Below are 18,995 nucleotides of genomic sequence, written 5' to 3' on the forward strand. Positions count from 1 at the left end.
AATCCAGCCTGTAAACACTGATAGCCTATCCCCAGGATAGTCCATGAATATTAGACTGGTGGAGGTCCGACTCCCGACACGGCCACTGACCAGCTGTTCGAGGGTGCCATGGTGCTCGTGCATCACCATAATATTAGTAGCTGATCGATTAGGGTGCCAGGAGTCACACCCCCGCCTGTCTACTATTAATGACCCAATCTTATTGATAGATAATCAGTGTTAACAGGCTGGATAACCCATTTTTATATATTTAGCAATTCAAATGGCTGCCCATGTAATACTTGGATGAACATGGTATGATGAGGAAGCTTCTGGCTTCTAGGTAGGGGACATCCAACTGTAACATCCATATGCCCAACAGGCCATATAGGAAGACATAATGACATGGGGCCTACCAACATTTTACCCAGTATGTGTGACGTTCTTACAAGCCTCCTGTACAATATTACAAGTCATTCAGATCTCCCCCCTCAACTTTCCCTTAATCCTGTAATCACCACCTGTTGTTTCCGGACAGTTGGAATCCGCAGCTTATACTCAACTAAGCAAGAAGTAATGTACAGCACCTCCAAGAGGATTAAATCCAGAAAACAGGCATACAAATGTAGAACATGGGGGGACGAAGCCAATGGTTGAATCATTTTGGCTCACCAGTGAAGCTGTTAACTGAAATGCGTCAACTGTTGGTCTCAACCACCATGTCCTTATACATTTGTGTGGATTTAAAGACATGCTCCTCTACCCTAGCATTCGGAACATCTTGTTCCGAAAATACTTGGAGCGGGCGGCAGGGTTGTGACATCATGGCCGCCACGCCCCTCCCACAGACTTGCATTGAGGGGGGGGGGCGTGACATCACGAGGGGCATGGCCATGATGTCGCAACCCCGCCGCCTGCACCCAGCGTTCTAAATAAACACCAGGTGCTGCACAGAGATCACGGGGGTCCTTTGGATAGGGGATAAGATGTCTAAAGGGGGAGTACCCCTTTAGGAGTATGTCCAAACTTTATGTAGGTATAGATCAGCCGTAGATGAAGTAATACACAGAGTAGAACAGTTGTCCCGTCATTTTCTTTTTACTTAGCAAGTTCATGTGTTTTTGAGTCTCACGTATCTAAAAATTAAAATCTTAAATACCCACGACAATATTTTTATAATTATATGGAATACTAACTATAATTATAATAAATGGCTGTGATAATGCACAATATCCATACATACTGTGCACTTGAATAATAATCTTCTATTTCACAGATCCAATGGTCTGCAATTTGGGTGCATAATTATATACATTAAGAGTCATTTCATACACAGGTATTTATATAATTACCTATGATGATATATATAATTATTATAAATGGTCCCATTAATGTAATTTTATTTACTTTGAACTTGTATATAAAGCCCCACGTTTAATTGTATTTTACTTTACACCTACATAAAATGGAAATGAACCTTGGAGATATTTTGCTTTACTTATTTTGGACTGATTTTCTCCTTTCACACTCAGAGCTGCTCCCAAAATCTGCTGGTTATGATATCAGAATTTGCCTCAGTTCAGTATCAGTCATATGAGCTAAAAGCTTAGCTTTAATGGCGCCATTATTTTTTTCAGCCCCCATAATGCACTGCTCTCCAGCAGAATTCATAATGCAGCTCTGGGCGTAAATAGAGACTAAACAAAGATAAAGCAAAATATTTGCAAAGGTATTTATTGGCCCAGATCTATTTATCTGCCTGAAAGCAAAACTGTACTGTTACCCATAACACCCAATCACAGTACAGCTTTTATTTTACCAGACCGCGTTGAGATGAGCTGGGATTGGTTCTTATGGGCAAAACCGAAAAGTTTTGCTTTCAAGCAGATCGATGAATTTGGGCCATGTTGTTGAAACGATAAACCATGAATAAGATCACTAGCTCCACTTACTGATGACCTGCACGTAGACGATGGCTTCATCATGTCCAGCTACATTCTCCGCTTTAACAGACACCCTGTATATTCCAGGATTCTCGTAGCGGTGGCGGATGGGTTCACCCGTTAGTGTAAGGTTCACATAAATGGCCTTGAATCCGTCTCCCAAATCCACTTGATATTTAGTGTTAACAATATCTCCCTGTAGGAAAACATCCAAAATATTTCACTATAAGACACGCAGGCCTTTGTAAAGGACATAAGTAAGGTAAAAAGATCTCCTTACACAAGGACAAACATGGGGTGGGTGGGGTCCTAGTACCAGAAACCCCTCTCTGAGCTCTTCAAGAGAAAGAGGAAGCTCACTGATTTTTTGTCACTCCATGTGCAATGAGCTCCCTCTACTGGCAGCTTTAGGCAAACAGAATTTTCTCGGACTCGGTTCCAGGGCATTTGATAAGGGGTAAAGAGTAGATGAGTAGTCATGTGTGAACCTTGATGTGGATGTACATATCTCCACATTAAAGGGGTATTCCAGGGTCCAAAAATTATGAACTTGTGGTGCGCCACGGGAGTGTGATATGAGGTGTAGGGGCAGATGGTGGCAGATGGTGTTAGCATTCGTGGCGCCAGAGCATAGTTTTAACCGAGAACCACCCGAACTGTAGCACCACTAGTCCTAGTTAGGCAGGGGAAATAAGAGTCAAAGGCCAGGTCAGGGTTATTGGTAGCTTTACTGAGACAGACAGATGGCAATAGTCTTTACAGCTTGGCCAGGATCCCAGAGAGATGACCAGTAACACAGGGGACCTCGCAGCTTGCTGGGACTTTGACAGACTTTAGCACAGCCACGCTGACTATAATAGACTTGACTTGACTGAAGATAATGACAGCAGACAGAGATGACTTGACTTACTGACTTGTAATTTAGGCTTGAGGCCTCCAGATGTGATGGACACTGGCTCTGAGACATCTGGACTGGACTTGACCTCAGCAGAAAGTGCGGTGGAAGAGCAAAAGAGGCAGATTGTAGCTCTTCCCTTCATTATAAATGGGGGCTGAGCATGGAGCCCATAGGCTAGCTACGGGTCATCTGGTCACCTGGTGCTCTCTGGGTAACAAAACTTGTGACTTTAACATGTGACAACCATTATCATGTGATCAATAACCATGTGACCATATCAAAGGTCCTTTAAACATAATATACAATTATACAGATTATAGGGGTACAGTGCAGGTGAGCACTGGGGACATGCAGGGACTCAAGCTGATAGGACTGTGAGATGCATATCCCGTACTGGGACATCACAAACTATTCAAGTAATAAGGTAATGTTATGGTAATACCTAATATAGTTTAATTAAATGTTTAGTATGTCTTTTATTTTACAATGTCCCCTCCCCCTCCTCCACACCTGGAAGGTCAGAGGTTGGTCAGCTTCCTCCCATTGGGGAAAATAGATCACAGCTCACTGGGTTTGGCCTGATGGCTGATGTCAGTCTCCTCAGCCTATGTGATGCTCAGGCACATGGGCTGAAAAGGCCCTGGTAAAGTTAAAGACTTACACAACATTTTATGAAACTATATTAGACATGACCATAACATAATGAATATTTCATCAGTTTGATCCCCTGAATACCCCTTTAAAAGAGTTCTCTGATTTGGACAATCCCTATTTGTTAGAAGAATCCCTTGATAATAGGCTGATCAGAAAACTGCCCCCCTACCAGGAGCTCCAACCTTTCTCCTGTGGAGAAACCTGGCAGGAACTGTTCAGTTTGCCTACAGCGCCCCCACAGGGGAAATGAAACATTAAAGAGTGTCCTAATATATTTATTATCTGACAGGACATGTCCTCAGGAGGGAGATCACAACAAAATTCCTTGGGGAAATAAATCCCCTCAGGGATAACCCTGACTAGAGGCACCCAAAAAGTTTTTATATATAAAACTTAACTTTTATTATAATAAAATTAATAAAGAAAATTGTGCTCAGTGGCCACTAGGTGGCAGTGATGTATTAAAAATACAGCACTGTGTATGGACGTAATTAGATACATTTATAATGCTACATAGCATGTATAGATGTATAAGCTGATTTTATTCTACTTTTATTATTGATCAGCTAGCTGGCTTCACAAGCCAATATTTTACTTTCAAAATACCCTGCATCCAGCATTGGTATAGGTTAGCTGTTTTTTTTTTTTTTCAATATTTTTGCCGCTAGCTGTTGTTTCAGCCTCCTATATAACTCATAGATCCATAATCACAGTGCTGAGCTGACGTCTGACATCCTGTCTGACGTTTCGCCATTGTCTGGCTTTTTCAAAGGCTTTTTGTAACCAGGGAAGGTGCCAGTGACCAGGTGACTTGTAGGTGACCTAAGACTTAGTAACAACATTTAAAGGCACATTACCATGACTATAGTACATTAACTCTTTATATCACAGAAGAAATGATAAGAATCCTAAAGAGTTTGGAGGCCAGGGGAATGGGACTGAGTCCACCTCATAGGACCAACAGTGTACAGAAGGGCCACTTCTGTACTATCCTTACAGAAGTTGTATACCGCATGTATGTAGCTAGGAGTGAGAAACCAGGGCATGTGCAGGGCGGGCTCTGCCTATAGGCAAAATAGGCAGTCGCTCAGAGCGCTCTCTTGATGAGGGGGGGGTTGGGCGCCACTCTGCCTTGCCGCAATAGAGTTAGACAACCTGCATCTGAACCACTCGCTCAACCAGCAGCATGAGGAGGAGGTTTGTTACAGTGTGTCACCCCAGTAGTAAGCTAACTACATGAGGAGGGGGCTTGTTACAGTGTGTCACCCCAGAAGTAAAATCGGGCGTGTCAAAGGGCCGGAACCAATGGGCGGGGTCAATGGGGCGGCAAAATTAGCTTTTACCTAGGGTGGCAAAAAACCTTGCACCCGCCCTGGACGTGTGGCCTGGATGCGAAGTGTCAGGGTGGGGCAGAAGTAGGTGGACATGTAGCCACATTGCTTTGCCTGGGAAATTTAGATACAGACCTACAACATCAAACCGAACCTGTGCCGCCAGTGAAACTAAGCCTAGTTCCAGCTCCGAAAGCATTCACTCGTGGCGCAGTTCTGCCTGCCATGAATACTAGTTTTACCCAGGTGTATAAGTATATAAACTCCATACATTTACTTTGGCAGGGACGCAATGTTTTCACAGGAAAGCGAATGGTTTTCTGCGTAATTTGCGTTGCTACGAGCCAACTTCCTACTATAATATATTATAATGACACTTTTTCCCAGTTAATTCCAATATAAGCTTGACCTACTGATGTTCTAGTCAAGAATTACAGTGAACTACTGGTATACATGAAATATGGAACTTGATTGAAGTTTACAGCAGTGATCTCTAAACTGATGCCGTCCAGCTGTAGCGAAACTACAACTCCCAGCATGCTCGGACAGCCAACGTCTGTCCGGGCATGCTGGGAGTTGTAGTTTTGCCACAGCTGGAGGGCTGTAGTTTTGGAGACCACTGGGTGCACTGATCAGCTGATCGAAGTGGTTTAATGAGAGTTGTGGCCTTTTGTACCTAGTACTGCAGCTCAGTCCCCTTTAACTAAATAGGGCAGAACTGCAGTACCAGGCACATCCACTAGGAAATGAGAACAAGGCCTAACATGCCCAACAAATTAAAAGGAATTTTATTCCGTGTATGATCACTTACATAATGTATAATTACTTACCTGGTCCTGCTGTACGATAAACGTGATGTCTTCTCCAGACTTCACCGCCATCGAGTCTCCTCTGACGGTGATTCTCAAACCTTTTGGCGCGATTAAAGGACACTGGTAGTGTATCAGATTCTCCTGCAGATCGATGCCTCCTTCACACAGGTTAGATATAACTTTCCTATACCTGTAATACAAATGTAGAGATAAAGAAAATATTCTTGTCTTTATAGAGTAGAAAAAAACTCTATTGGTTTCCAGGCAGCATCTCAATCTAGTATACTTAATGTGAGTAACAGGCATCTGTCGGATAACTATTTAAAGGGGTACTCAAGAGAAAAAAATATGTTTTTAAATCAACTGGGGCCAGAAAGTTATACAGATTTGTATGTTACTATTTAAAAATCTTAATCCTTCCAGTATTTATCAGCTGCTGTATGTGTGGTGAGGGTGTGATGAGGGCAGATGGAATTTCCCTAGGGGCAGATGGCATTAGAGGGGTACTTTGGTCAAAAACATTTTTTTTTTAAATCAACTGGTGCCAGAAAGTTAAACAGATTTGTAAATTACTTCTATTAAAAAATCTTTACCCTTCCAGTACTTTTTAGCAGCTGTATGAAAAAGAGGAAATTCTTTTCTTTTTGAATATTTTTGTCTTGTCCACAGTGCTCTCTGCTGACACTTGATGCCTGTACCAGGAACTGTCCATAGCAGGAGAAAATACCCATAACAGACCTGTGCGAGATCATTGTGCCACGCGCTATTAACCCTTTAACCCTAAAATGAAAGTGAAAGCTTCCCAGCAGCTCAGTCGGGCTGATCGGGACCAGTCCCGATCAGCTAGAACGAGCGGAGGTCACATTACCTTGCTCCGTCGCGTCCGATCGGCGATTGATTGCTCCAAGATTGAGATACAGGCTAGAGCAATTGACTGCCTATAACACTGATCAATGCAAAGCTATGGCTTTGCAGTGAACAGTGTTAAAGATCAGTGTGTGCAGTGTTATAGCCACCTATGGGAGCTATAACACTACAAAATAAAAGTGAAAAAAAAAAAAGTTAATAAAAGTCATTAAACCCCTTCCCTAATAAAAGTTTGAATCAACCCCCTTTTCCCATAGAAAAAAGTGTAAAAAAAAATAAGATGTGGCATCGCCACGTGCGGAAATGTCCGAATTATAAAAATATAATGTTAATTAAACGACATGGTCAATGGCGTACGCGCAAAAAAATTCCAAAGTCCAAAATTGTGTATTTTTGGTCACTTTTTATATAATGAAAAAATTAATAAAAAGCAATAAAAAAGTCTGATCAATACAAAAATGGTACCGATAAAAACTTCAGATTACGGCGCCAAAAAGTAGCCCTCATACCAGCCCGTACGCAGAAGAATAAAAAAGTTACAGGGGTCAGAAGATGAGAATTTTCTACGTATAAATTTTCCTGCATGTAGTTATGATTTTTTTCTGAAGTACGACAAAATCAAACCTAAATAAGTAGGGTATCATTTTAACCGTATGGACCTACTGAATATATATAGGATGTCATTTTTACCGAAAAATGCACTGCCTAGAAACGGAAGCCCCCAAAAGTTACAAAATGGCATATTTTCTTCAATTTTGTCGCGCAATTAATTTTTTTTCTGTTTCGCCCTGGATTTTTGGGTAAAATGACAAATGTCACTGCAAAGTAGAATTGGTGGCGCAAAAAATAAGCCATAATAAGCCTTATTTATGTGCAAAATTTAAAGCGTTATGATTTTTAGAAGGTGATGAGGGAAAAATGAAAATGCAAAAACGGAAAAACCCTGCGTCTTAAGAAGTTTAGAGGTTAAATGTGCCAGTATATATATACAGCACTTCTGTTTTGGTGTATTAAAATTCACAACATTGTTGCAGATCCAAAGTGCATGACACCATCACTGTCAAATATTACCGCAGTACATGATAGCAATGGCTCGACTCGTCCCTTTTCGCTTTGTTCCCACACAGTATTTTGGCTGAAATTATAACCAAGAAAACTCTTTTGTTCCTTTGTTCTAATGATCAGTGGGGTCTCAGCAGCCAGACCCTCACTGTCTAGCATTAAATAAAAGTTGAGGTATATTTGCTAAAATACGGCCATATTTTGACCTGTACTGCTGCACATATTTTGCACTGTAAACAGCCAGAGATATGACCCAAATTTAAAAAAGTTTTTTGGACTATTGCTTTTTTTGAGGGGAGGCTTAGATGCTATGACTTTATGGGGCCCTGAAATAAGGTAAAGGAGATTTGTAAGAAGTAACCTTTGAACCCACACACAGTGGTGTCAAAGTACAGGGAAAATATGCAGAGTGATGTCACAGTACATGGATAATGTGCAAAATAGTGTGACAGCTCAGCCAATTATGCAAACAATGATATCACAGTACAGGGATAATACACACAGTGATGTCACAGTACATGGATAATACACAGTGATGTCACAGTACAGAGATAATACACACACAGTAATCTCACAGTACAGGGATAATACACACAGTGATGTCACAGTACAGGGATAATACACACAGTTATGTCACAAAACAGAGATAATACACCGTGATGTCACAGTACAGGAATAATATACGCAGTGATGTCACAGTACAGGGATAATACACGCAGTGATGTCACAGTACAGGGATAATAATACACAGTGATGTCACAGTACAGGGATAATACACGCAGTGATGTCACAGTACAGGGATAATAATACACAGTGATGTCACAAAACAGAGATAATACACACAGTTATGTCACAGTACAGAGATAATACACACAGTGATGTCACAGTACAGGGATAATACACAGTGATGTCACAGTACAGGGATAATACACGCAGTGATGTCACAGTACAGGGATAATAATACACAGTGATGTCACAGTACAGGGATAATACACACAGTGATGTCACAGTACAGGGATAATACACATTGATGTCACAGTACAGAGATAATACACAGTGATGTCACAGTACAGGGATAATACACAGTGACGTCACAGTACAGGGATAATACACACAGTGATGTCACAGTACAGGGATAATACACAGTGATGTCACAATACAGGGATAATAAACACTTTGATGTCACAGTACAGCGATAATACACACAGTGATGTCACAGTACATGGACAATAAGCACTGTGATGTTACAGTACAGGGATAATAAACATAGCTATGTCACAGTACAGGGATAATACAAACTGTGATGTCACAGTACAGGGATAATACACAGTGATGTAACAGTACAGGGATAATACACACAGTGATGTCACAGTACAGGGATAATACACACAGTGATGTTACAGTACAGGGATAATACACAGTGATGTCACAGTACAGGGATAATACACACAGTGATGTCACAGTACAGGGATAATACACACAGTGATGTCACAGTACAGGGATAATACACAGTGATGTCACAGTACAGGGATAATACACACAGTGATGTCACAGTACAGGGATAATACACACAGTGATGTCACAGTACAGGGATAATACACACAGTGATGTCACAGTACAGGGATAATACACACAGTGATGTCACAGTACAGGAACAATACACACAGTGATGTCACAGTACAGGGATAATACACAATAATGCCACAGTACAAGGATAATACACAATAATGCCACAGTACAGGGATAATACACACAGTGATGTCACAGTACAGGGATAATACACACAGTGATGTCACAGTACAGGGATGACACACACAGTAATGTCACAGTGCAGGGATTATACACAATAATGCCACAGTACAGGGATAATACACAATAATGCCACAGTACAGGGATAATACACACAGTGAGGTCACAGTACAGGGATAATACACACAGTGATGTCACAGTGCAGGGATAATGTACACAATTATGTCACAGTACAGAGATAATATATACAGTGATGTCACAGTACAGGGATAATACACATAGTCATGTCACAGTACAGAGATAATACACACAGTGATGTCACAGTACAGGGATAATACAAACTGTGATGTCACAGTACAGTGATAATACACACAGTGATGTCACAGTACAGGGATAATACACAGTGATGTCACAGAACAGGGATAATACACAGTGATGTCACAGTACAGGGATAATACACAGTGATGTCACAGTACAGGGATAATAAACACAGTGATGTCACAGTACAGGGATAATACACAGTGATGTCACAGTACAGGGATAATACACAGTGATGTCACAGTACAGGGATAATACAAACTGTGATGTCACAGGACAGGGATAATATACACAGTGAAGTCACAATACAGGGATAATACACACAGTGATGTCACAGTACAGGGATAAAACACAGTGATGTCACAATACAGGGATAATACACACAGTGATGTCACAGTACAGGAATAATTAACAGTGATGTCACAGTAAAGGGATGATACACACAGTGATGTCACAGGACAGGGATAATACACAGTGATGTCACAATACAGAGATAATACACACAGTTATGTGACAGTACAGGGATAATACACAGTGATGTCACAGTACAGGGGTAATTAACAGTGATGTCACAGTACAGGGATAATACACACAGTGATGTCACAGTACAGGAACAATACACACAGTGATGTCACAGTACAGGGATAATATACACAGTGATGTCACAGTACAGGGATAATACAGACAGATATGTCACAGTGCAGGGATAATTTACACAATTATGTCACAGTACAGGGATGACACACACAGTAATGTCACAGTGCAGGGATAATACACAATAATGCCACAGTACAGGGATAATATACAATAATGCCACACTACAGGGATAATACACACAGCGAGGTCACAGTACAGGGATAATACACACAGTGATGTCACAGTGCAGGGATAATGTACACAATTATGTCACAGTACAGAGATAATACATACAGTGATGTCACAGTACAGGGATAATACACATAGTGATGTCACAGTACAGAGATAATACACACAGTGATGTCACAGTACAGGGATAATACAAACTGTGATGTCACAGTACACGGATAATACACACAGTGATGTCACAGTACAGGGATAATACACAGTGATGTCACAGAACAGGGATAATACACAGTGATGTCACAGTACAGGGATAATAAACACAGTGATGTCACAGTACAGGGATAATACACAGTGATGTCACAGTACAGGGATAATACAAACTGTGATGTCACAGGACAGGGATAATATACACAGTGATGCCACAGTACAGGGATAATACACACAGTGAGGTCACAGTACAGGGATAATACACACAGTGATGTCACAGTGCAGGGATAATGTACACAATTATGTCACAGTACAGAGATAATACATACAGTGATGTCACAGTACAGGGATAATACACATAGTGATGTCACAGTACAGAGATAATACACACAGTGATGTCACAGTACAGGGATAATACACACAATGATGTCACAGTACAGGGATAATACACACAGTGATGTCACAGTACAGGGATAATACAAACTGTGATGTCACAGTACAGGGATAATACACACAGTGATGTCACAGTACAGGGATAATACACACAGTGATGTCACAGTACAGGGATAATATAGACAGAGATGTCACAGTACAGGGATAATACAGACAGAGATGTCACAGTACAGGGATAATACACACAGTGATGTTACAGTACAGGGATAATACACACAGTGATGTCACAGTACAGGGATAATACAAACTGTGATGTCACAGTACAGGGATAATACACAGTGATGTAACAGTACAGGGATAATACACACAGTGATGTCACAGTACAGGGATAATACACACAGTGATGTTACAGTACAGGGATAATACACAGTGATGTCACAGTACAGGGATAATACACACAGTGATGTCACAGTACAGGGATAATACACACAGTGATGTCACAGTACAGGGATAATACACAGTGATGTCACAGTACAGGGATAATACACACAGTGATGTCACAGTACAGGGATAATACACACAGTGATGTCACAGTACAGGGATAATACACACAGTGATGTCACAGTACAGGGATAATACACACAGTGATGTCACAGTACAGGAACAATACACACAGTGATGTCACAGTACAGGGATAATACACACAGTGATGTCAAAGTACACGGATAATACAGACAGAGATGTCACAGTGCAGGGATAATTTACACAATTATGTCACAGTACAGGGATGACACACACAGTAATGTCACAGTACAGGGATAAAACACAATAATGCCACAGTACAGGGATAATACACACAGTGATGTCACATTACAAAAACAATACACACAGTGATGTCACAGTACAGGGATAATATACACCGTGATGTCACAGTACAGGGATAATACAGACAGATATGTCACAGTGCAGGGATAATTTACACAATTATGTCACAGTACAGGGATGACACACACAGTAATGTCACAGTGCAGGGATAATACACAATAATGCCACAGTACAGGGATAATACACAATAATGCCACACTACAGGGATAATACACACAGCGAGGTCACAGTACAGGGATAATACACACAGTGATGTCACAGTGCAGGGATAATGTACACAATTATGTCACAGTACAGAGATAATACATACAGTGATGTCACAGTACAGGGATAATACACATAGTGATGTCACAGTACAGAGATAATACACACAGTGATGTCACAGTACAGGGATAATACAAACTGTGATGTCACAGTACAGGGATAATACACACAGTGATGTCACAGTACAGGGATAATACACAGTGATGTCACAGAACAGGGATAATACACAGTGATGTCACAGTACAGGGATAATAAACACAGTGATGTCACAGTACAGGGATAATACACAGTGATGTCACAGTACAGGGATAATACACAATGATGTCACAGTACAGGGATAATACAAACTGTGATGTCACAGGACAGGGATAATATACACAGTGATGCCACAGTACAGGGATAATACACACAGTGAGGTCACAGTACAGGGATAATACACACAGTGATGTCACAGTGCAGGGATAATGTACACAATTATGTCACAGTACAGAGATAATACATACAGTGATGTCACAGTACAGGGATAATACACATAGTGATGTCACAGTACAGAGATAATACACACAGTGATGTCACAGTACAGGGATAATACACACAATGATGTCACAGTACAGGGATAATACACACAGTGATGTCACAGTACAGGGATAATACAAACTGTGATGTCACAGTACAGGGATAATACACACAGTGATGTCACAGTACAGGGATAATACACACAGTGATGTCACAGTACAGGGATAATATAGACATAGATGTCACAGTACAGGGATAATACAGACAGAGATGTCACAGTACAGGGATAATACACACAGTGATGTTACAGTACAGGGATAATACACACAGTGATGTCACAGTACAGGGATAATACAAACTGTGATGTCACAGTACAGGGATAATACACAGTGATGTAACAGTACAGGGATAATACACACAGTGATGTCACAGTACAGGGATAATACACACAGTGATGTTACAGTACAGGGATAATACACAGTGATGTCACAGTACAGGGATAATACACACAGTGATGTCACAGTACAGGGATAATACACACAGTGATGTCACAGTACAGGGATAATACACAGTGATGTCACAGTACAGGGATAATACACACAGTGATGTCACAGTACAGGGATAATACACACAGTGATGTCACAGTACAGGGATAATACACACAGTGATGTCACAGTACAGGGATAATACACACAGTGATGTCACAGTACAGGAACAATACACACAGTGATGTCACAGTACAGGGATAATACACACAGTGATGTCACAGTACACGGATAATACAGACAGAGATGTCACAGTGCAGGGATAATTTACACAATTATGTCACAGTACAGGGATGACACACACAGTAATGTCACAGTACAGGGATAATACACAATAATGCCACAGTACAGGGATAATACACAATAATGCCACAGTACAGGGATAATACACACAGTGATGTCACAGTACAGGGATAATACACACAGTGATGTCACAGTACAGGGATGACACACACAGTAATGTCACAGTGCAGGGATTATACACAATAATGCCACAGTACAGGGATAATACACAATAATGCCACAGTACAGGGATAATACACACAGTGAGGTCACAGTACAGGGATAATACACACAGTGATGTCACAGTGCAGGGATAATGTACACAATTATGTCACAGTACAGAGATAATACATACAGTGATGTCACAGTACAGGGATAATACACATAGTCATGTCACAGTACAGAGATAATACACACAGTGATGTCACAGTACAGGGATAATACAAACTGTGATGTCATAGTACAGTGATAATACACACAGTGATGTCACAGTACAGGGATAATACACAGTGATGTCACAGAACAGGGATAATACACAGTGATGTCACAGTACAGGGATAATACACAGTGATGTCACAGTACAGGGATAATAAACACAGTGATGTCACAGTACAGGGATAATACACAGTGATGTCACAGTACAGGGATAATACACAGTGATGTAACAGTACAGGGATAATACACACAGTGATGTCACAGTACAGGGATAATACACACAGTGATGTTACAGTACAGGGATAATACACAGTGATGTCACAGTACAGGGATAATACACACAGTGATGTTACAGTACAGGGATAATACACAGTGATGTCACAGTACAGGGATAATACACACAGTGATGTCACAGTACAGGGATAATACACACAGTGATGTCACAGTACAGGGATAATACACACAGTGATGTCACAGTACAGGGATAATACACACAGTGATGTCACAGTACAGGGATAATACACTCAGTGATGTCACAGTACAGGGATATCACAGTACAGGGATAATACACACAGTGATGTTACAGTACAGGGATAATACACTCAGTGATGTTACAGTACAGGGATAATACACACAGTGATGTCACAGTACAGGGATAATACACACAGTGATGTCACAGTACAGGGATAATACACAGAGTGATGTTACAGTACAGGGATAATACACACAGTGATGGCACAGTACAGGGATAATACACACAGTGATGTCACAGTACAGGGATAATACACATAGTGATGTCACAGTACAGGGATAATACACTCAGTGATGGCACAGTACATGGATAATACACACAGTGATGTCACAGTACAGGGATAATACACACAGTGATGTCACAGTACAGGGATAATACACACAGTGATGTCACAGTACAGGAACAATACACACAGTGATGTCACAGTACAGGGATAATACACACAGTGATGTCAAAGTACACGGATAATACAGACAGAGATGTCACAGTGCAGGGATAATTTACACAATTATGTCACAGTACAGGGATGACACACACAGTAATGTCACAGTACAGGGATAAAACACAATAATGCCACAGTACAGGGATAATACACACAGTGATGTCACAGTACAGGAACAATACACACAGTGATGTCACAGTACAGGGATAATATACACCGTGATGTCACAGTACAGGGATAATACAGACAGATATGTCACAGTGCAGGGATAATTTACACAATTATGTCACAGTACAGGGATGACACACACAGTAATGTCACAGTGCAGGGATAATACACAATAATGCCACAGTACAGGGATAATACACAATAATGCCACACTACAGGGATAATACACACAGCGAGGTCACAGTACAGGGATAATACACACAGTGATGTCACAGTGCAGGGATAATGTACACAATTATGTCACAGTACAGAGATAATACATACAGTGATGTCACAGTACAGGGATAATACACATAGTGATGTCACAGTACAGAGATAATACACACAGTGATGTCACAGTACAGGGATAATACAAACTGTGATGTCACAGTACAGGGATAATACACACAGTGATGTCACAGTACAGGGATAATACACAGTGATGTCACAGAACAGGGATAATACACAGTGATGTCACAGTACAGGGATAATAAACACAGTGATGTCACAGTACAGGGATAATACACAGTGATGTCACAGTACAGGGATAATACACAATGATGTCACAGTACAGGGATAATACAAACTGTGATGTCACAGGACAGGGATAATATACACAGTGATGCCACAGTACAGGGATAATACACACAGTGAGGTCACAGTACAGGGATAATACACACAGTGATGTCACAGTGCAGGGATAATGTACACAATTATGTCACAGTACAGAGATAATACATACAGTGATGTCACAGTACAGGGATAATACACATAGTGATGTCACAGTACAGAGATAATACACACAGTGATGTCACAGTACAGGGATAATACACACAATGATGTCACAGTACAGGGATAATACACACAGTGATGTCACAGTACAGGGATAATACAAACTGTGATGTCACAGTACAGGGATAATACACACAGTGATGTCACAGTACAGGGATAATACACACAGTGATGTCACAGTACAGGGATAATATAGACATAGATGTCACAGTACAGGGATAATACAGACAGAGATGTCACAGTACAGGGATAATACACACAGTGATGTTACAGTACAGGGATAATACACACAGTGATGTCACAGTACAGGGATAATACAAACTGTGATGTCACAGTACAGGGATAATACACAGTGATGTAACAGTACAGGGATAATACACACAGTGATGTCACAGTACAGGGATAATACACACAGTGATGTTACAGTACAGGGATAATACACAGTGATGTCACAGTACAGGGATAATACACACAGTGATGTCACAGTACAGGGATAATACACACAGTGATGTCACAGTACAGGGATAATACACACAGTGATGTCACAGTACAGGGATAATACACACAGTGATGTCACAGTACAGGAACAATACACACAGTGATGTCACAGTACAGGGATAATACACACAGTGATGTCACAGTACACGGATAATACAGACAGAGATGTCACAGTGCAGGGATAATTTACACAATTATGTCACAGTACAGGGATGACACACACAGTAATGTCACAGTACAGGGATAATACACAACAATGCCACAGTACAGGGATAATACACAATAATGCCACAGTACAGGGATAATACACACAGTGATGTCACAGTACAGGGATAATACACACAGTGATGTCACAGTACAGGGATGACACACACAGTAATGTCACAGTGCAGGGATTATACACAATAATGCCACAGTACAGGGATAATACACAATAATGCCACAGTACAGGGATAATACACACAGTGAGGTCACAGTACAGGGATAATACACACAGTGATGTCACAGTGCAGGGATAATGTACACAATTATGTCACAGTACAGAGATAATACATACAGTGATGTTACAGTACAGGGATAATACACATAGTCATGTCACAGTACAGAGATAATACACACAGTGATGTCACAGTACAGGGATAATACAAACTGTGATGTCATAGTACAGTGATAATACACACAGTGATGTCACAGTACAGGGATAATACACAGTGATGTCACAGAACAGGGATAATACACAGTGATGTCACAGTACAGGGATAATACACAGTGATGTCACAGTACAGGGATAATAAACACAGTGATGTCACAGTACAGGGATAATACACAGTGATGTCACAGTACAGGGATAATACACAGTGATGTAACAGTACAGGGATAATACACACAGTGATGTCACAGTACAGGGATAATACACACAGTGATGTTACAGTACAGGGATAATACACACAGTGATGTCACAGTACAGGGATAATACACAGTGATGTCACAGTACAGGGATAATACACACAGTGATGTCACAGTACAGGGATAATACACACAGTGATGTCACAGTACAGGGATAATACACACAGTGATGTCACAGTACAGGGATAATACACACAGTGATGTCACAGTACAGGGATAATACACTCAGTGATGTCACAGTACAGGGATATCACAGTACAGGGATAATACACACAGTGATGTTACAGTACAGGGATAATACACTCAGTGATGTTACAGTACAGGGATAATACAAACAGTGATGTCACAGTACAGGGATAATACACACAGTGATGTCACAGTACAGGGATAATACACAGAGTGATGTTACAGTACAGGGATAATACACACAGTGTTGGCACAGTACAGGGATAATACACACAGTGATGTCACAGTACAGGGATAATACACACAGTGATGTCACAGTACAGGGATAATACACTCAGTGATGGCACAGTACATGGATAATACACACAGTGATGTCACAGTACAGGGATAATACACACAGTGATGTCACAGTACAGGGATAATACACACAGTGATGTCACAGTACAGGGATAATACACAGTGATGTCACAGTACAGGGATAATACACACAGTGATGTCACAGTACAGGGATAATACACACAGTAATGTCACAGTACAGGGATAATACACAGTGATGTCACAGTACAGGGATAATACACACAGTGATGTCACAGTACAGGGATAATACACACAGTGATGTCACAGTACAGGGATAATACACACAGTGATGTCACAGTACAGGGATAATACACTCAGTGATGTCACAGTACAGGGATAATACACACAGTGATGTTACAGTACAGGGATAATACACTCAGTGATGGCACAGTACATGGATAATACACACAGTGATGTCACAGTACAGAGATAATACACAGTGATGTCACAGTACAGGGATAATACACAGAGTGATGTCACAGTACAGGGATAATACACACAGTGATGTTACAGTACAGGGATAATACACACAGTGATGGCACAGTACAGGGATAATACACACAGTGATGTCACAGTACAGGGATAATACACACAGTGATGTCACAGTACAGGGATAATACACTCAGTGATGGCACAGTACAGGGATAATACACACAGTGATGTCACAGTACAGGGATAATACACACAGTGATGTCACAGTACAGGGATAATACACACAGTGATGTCACAGTACAGGGATAATACACACAGTGATGTCACAGTACAGGGATAATACACAGTGATGTCACAGTACAGGGATAATACACACAGTGATGTCACAGTACAGGGATAATGCACAGTGATGTCACTGTACAGGGATAATACACAGTGATGTCACAGTACAGAGATAATACACACAGTGATGTACACTATCATATAATAGCCTGAGAACAACACACATAAAAAACCATAACGCAGTGATGTTACAGCACAGGAATAGTGCCACCGAATAGGGCTAACACACACAGCAGGGGTAACCATGGAACACTATAAACCTTTAAATGGGCTGCATTTAATTTCCCATTCCCCCTCCTAATTTTCTAAGTGGAAACAGGCCCAATAGCAGCTGCTACA

At 40.9% G+C, this 18,995-nt stretch overlaps 1 protein-coding gene across 3 annotated transcripts in view; it reads right to left on the reverse strand.

The window, feature by feature from the left end:
- Window positions 1-18,995, reverse strand: part of SORCS2 (sortilin related VPS10 domain containing receptor 2) — a 1,056,376-nt gene that overhangs the window by 36,710 nt on the left and 1,000,671 nt on the right. For all 3 annotated transcript variants that reach the window (XM_056555055.1, XM_056555056.1, XM_056555057.1), the window contains 2 exons: window positions 5,636-5,807; window positions 1,932-2,118 (listed from right to left, as the gene is read on the reverse strand). In XM_056555055.1, coding sequence (XP_056411030.1) covers window positions 1,932-2,118; window positions 5,636-5,807 — 359 coding nt within the window. The remainder of the gene's footprint in view (window positions 1-1,931; window positions 2,119-5,635; window positions 5,808-18,995) is intronic.

The sequence above is a fragment of the Hyla sarda genome, chromosome 1 (genome assembly GCF_029499605.1).
Source record: "Hyla sarda isolate aHylSar1 chromosome 1, aHylSar1.hap1, whole genome shotgun sequence".
In the NCBI taxonomy this organism is placed as follows: Eukaryota; Metazoa; Chordata; class Amphibia; order Anura; family Hylidae; genus Hyla; species Hyla sarda.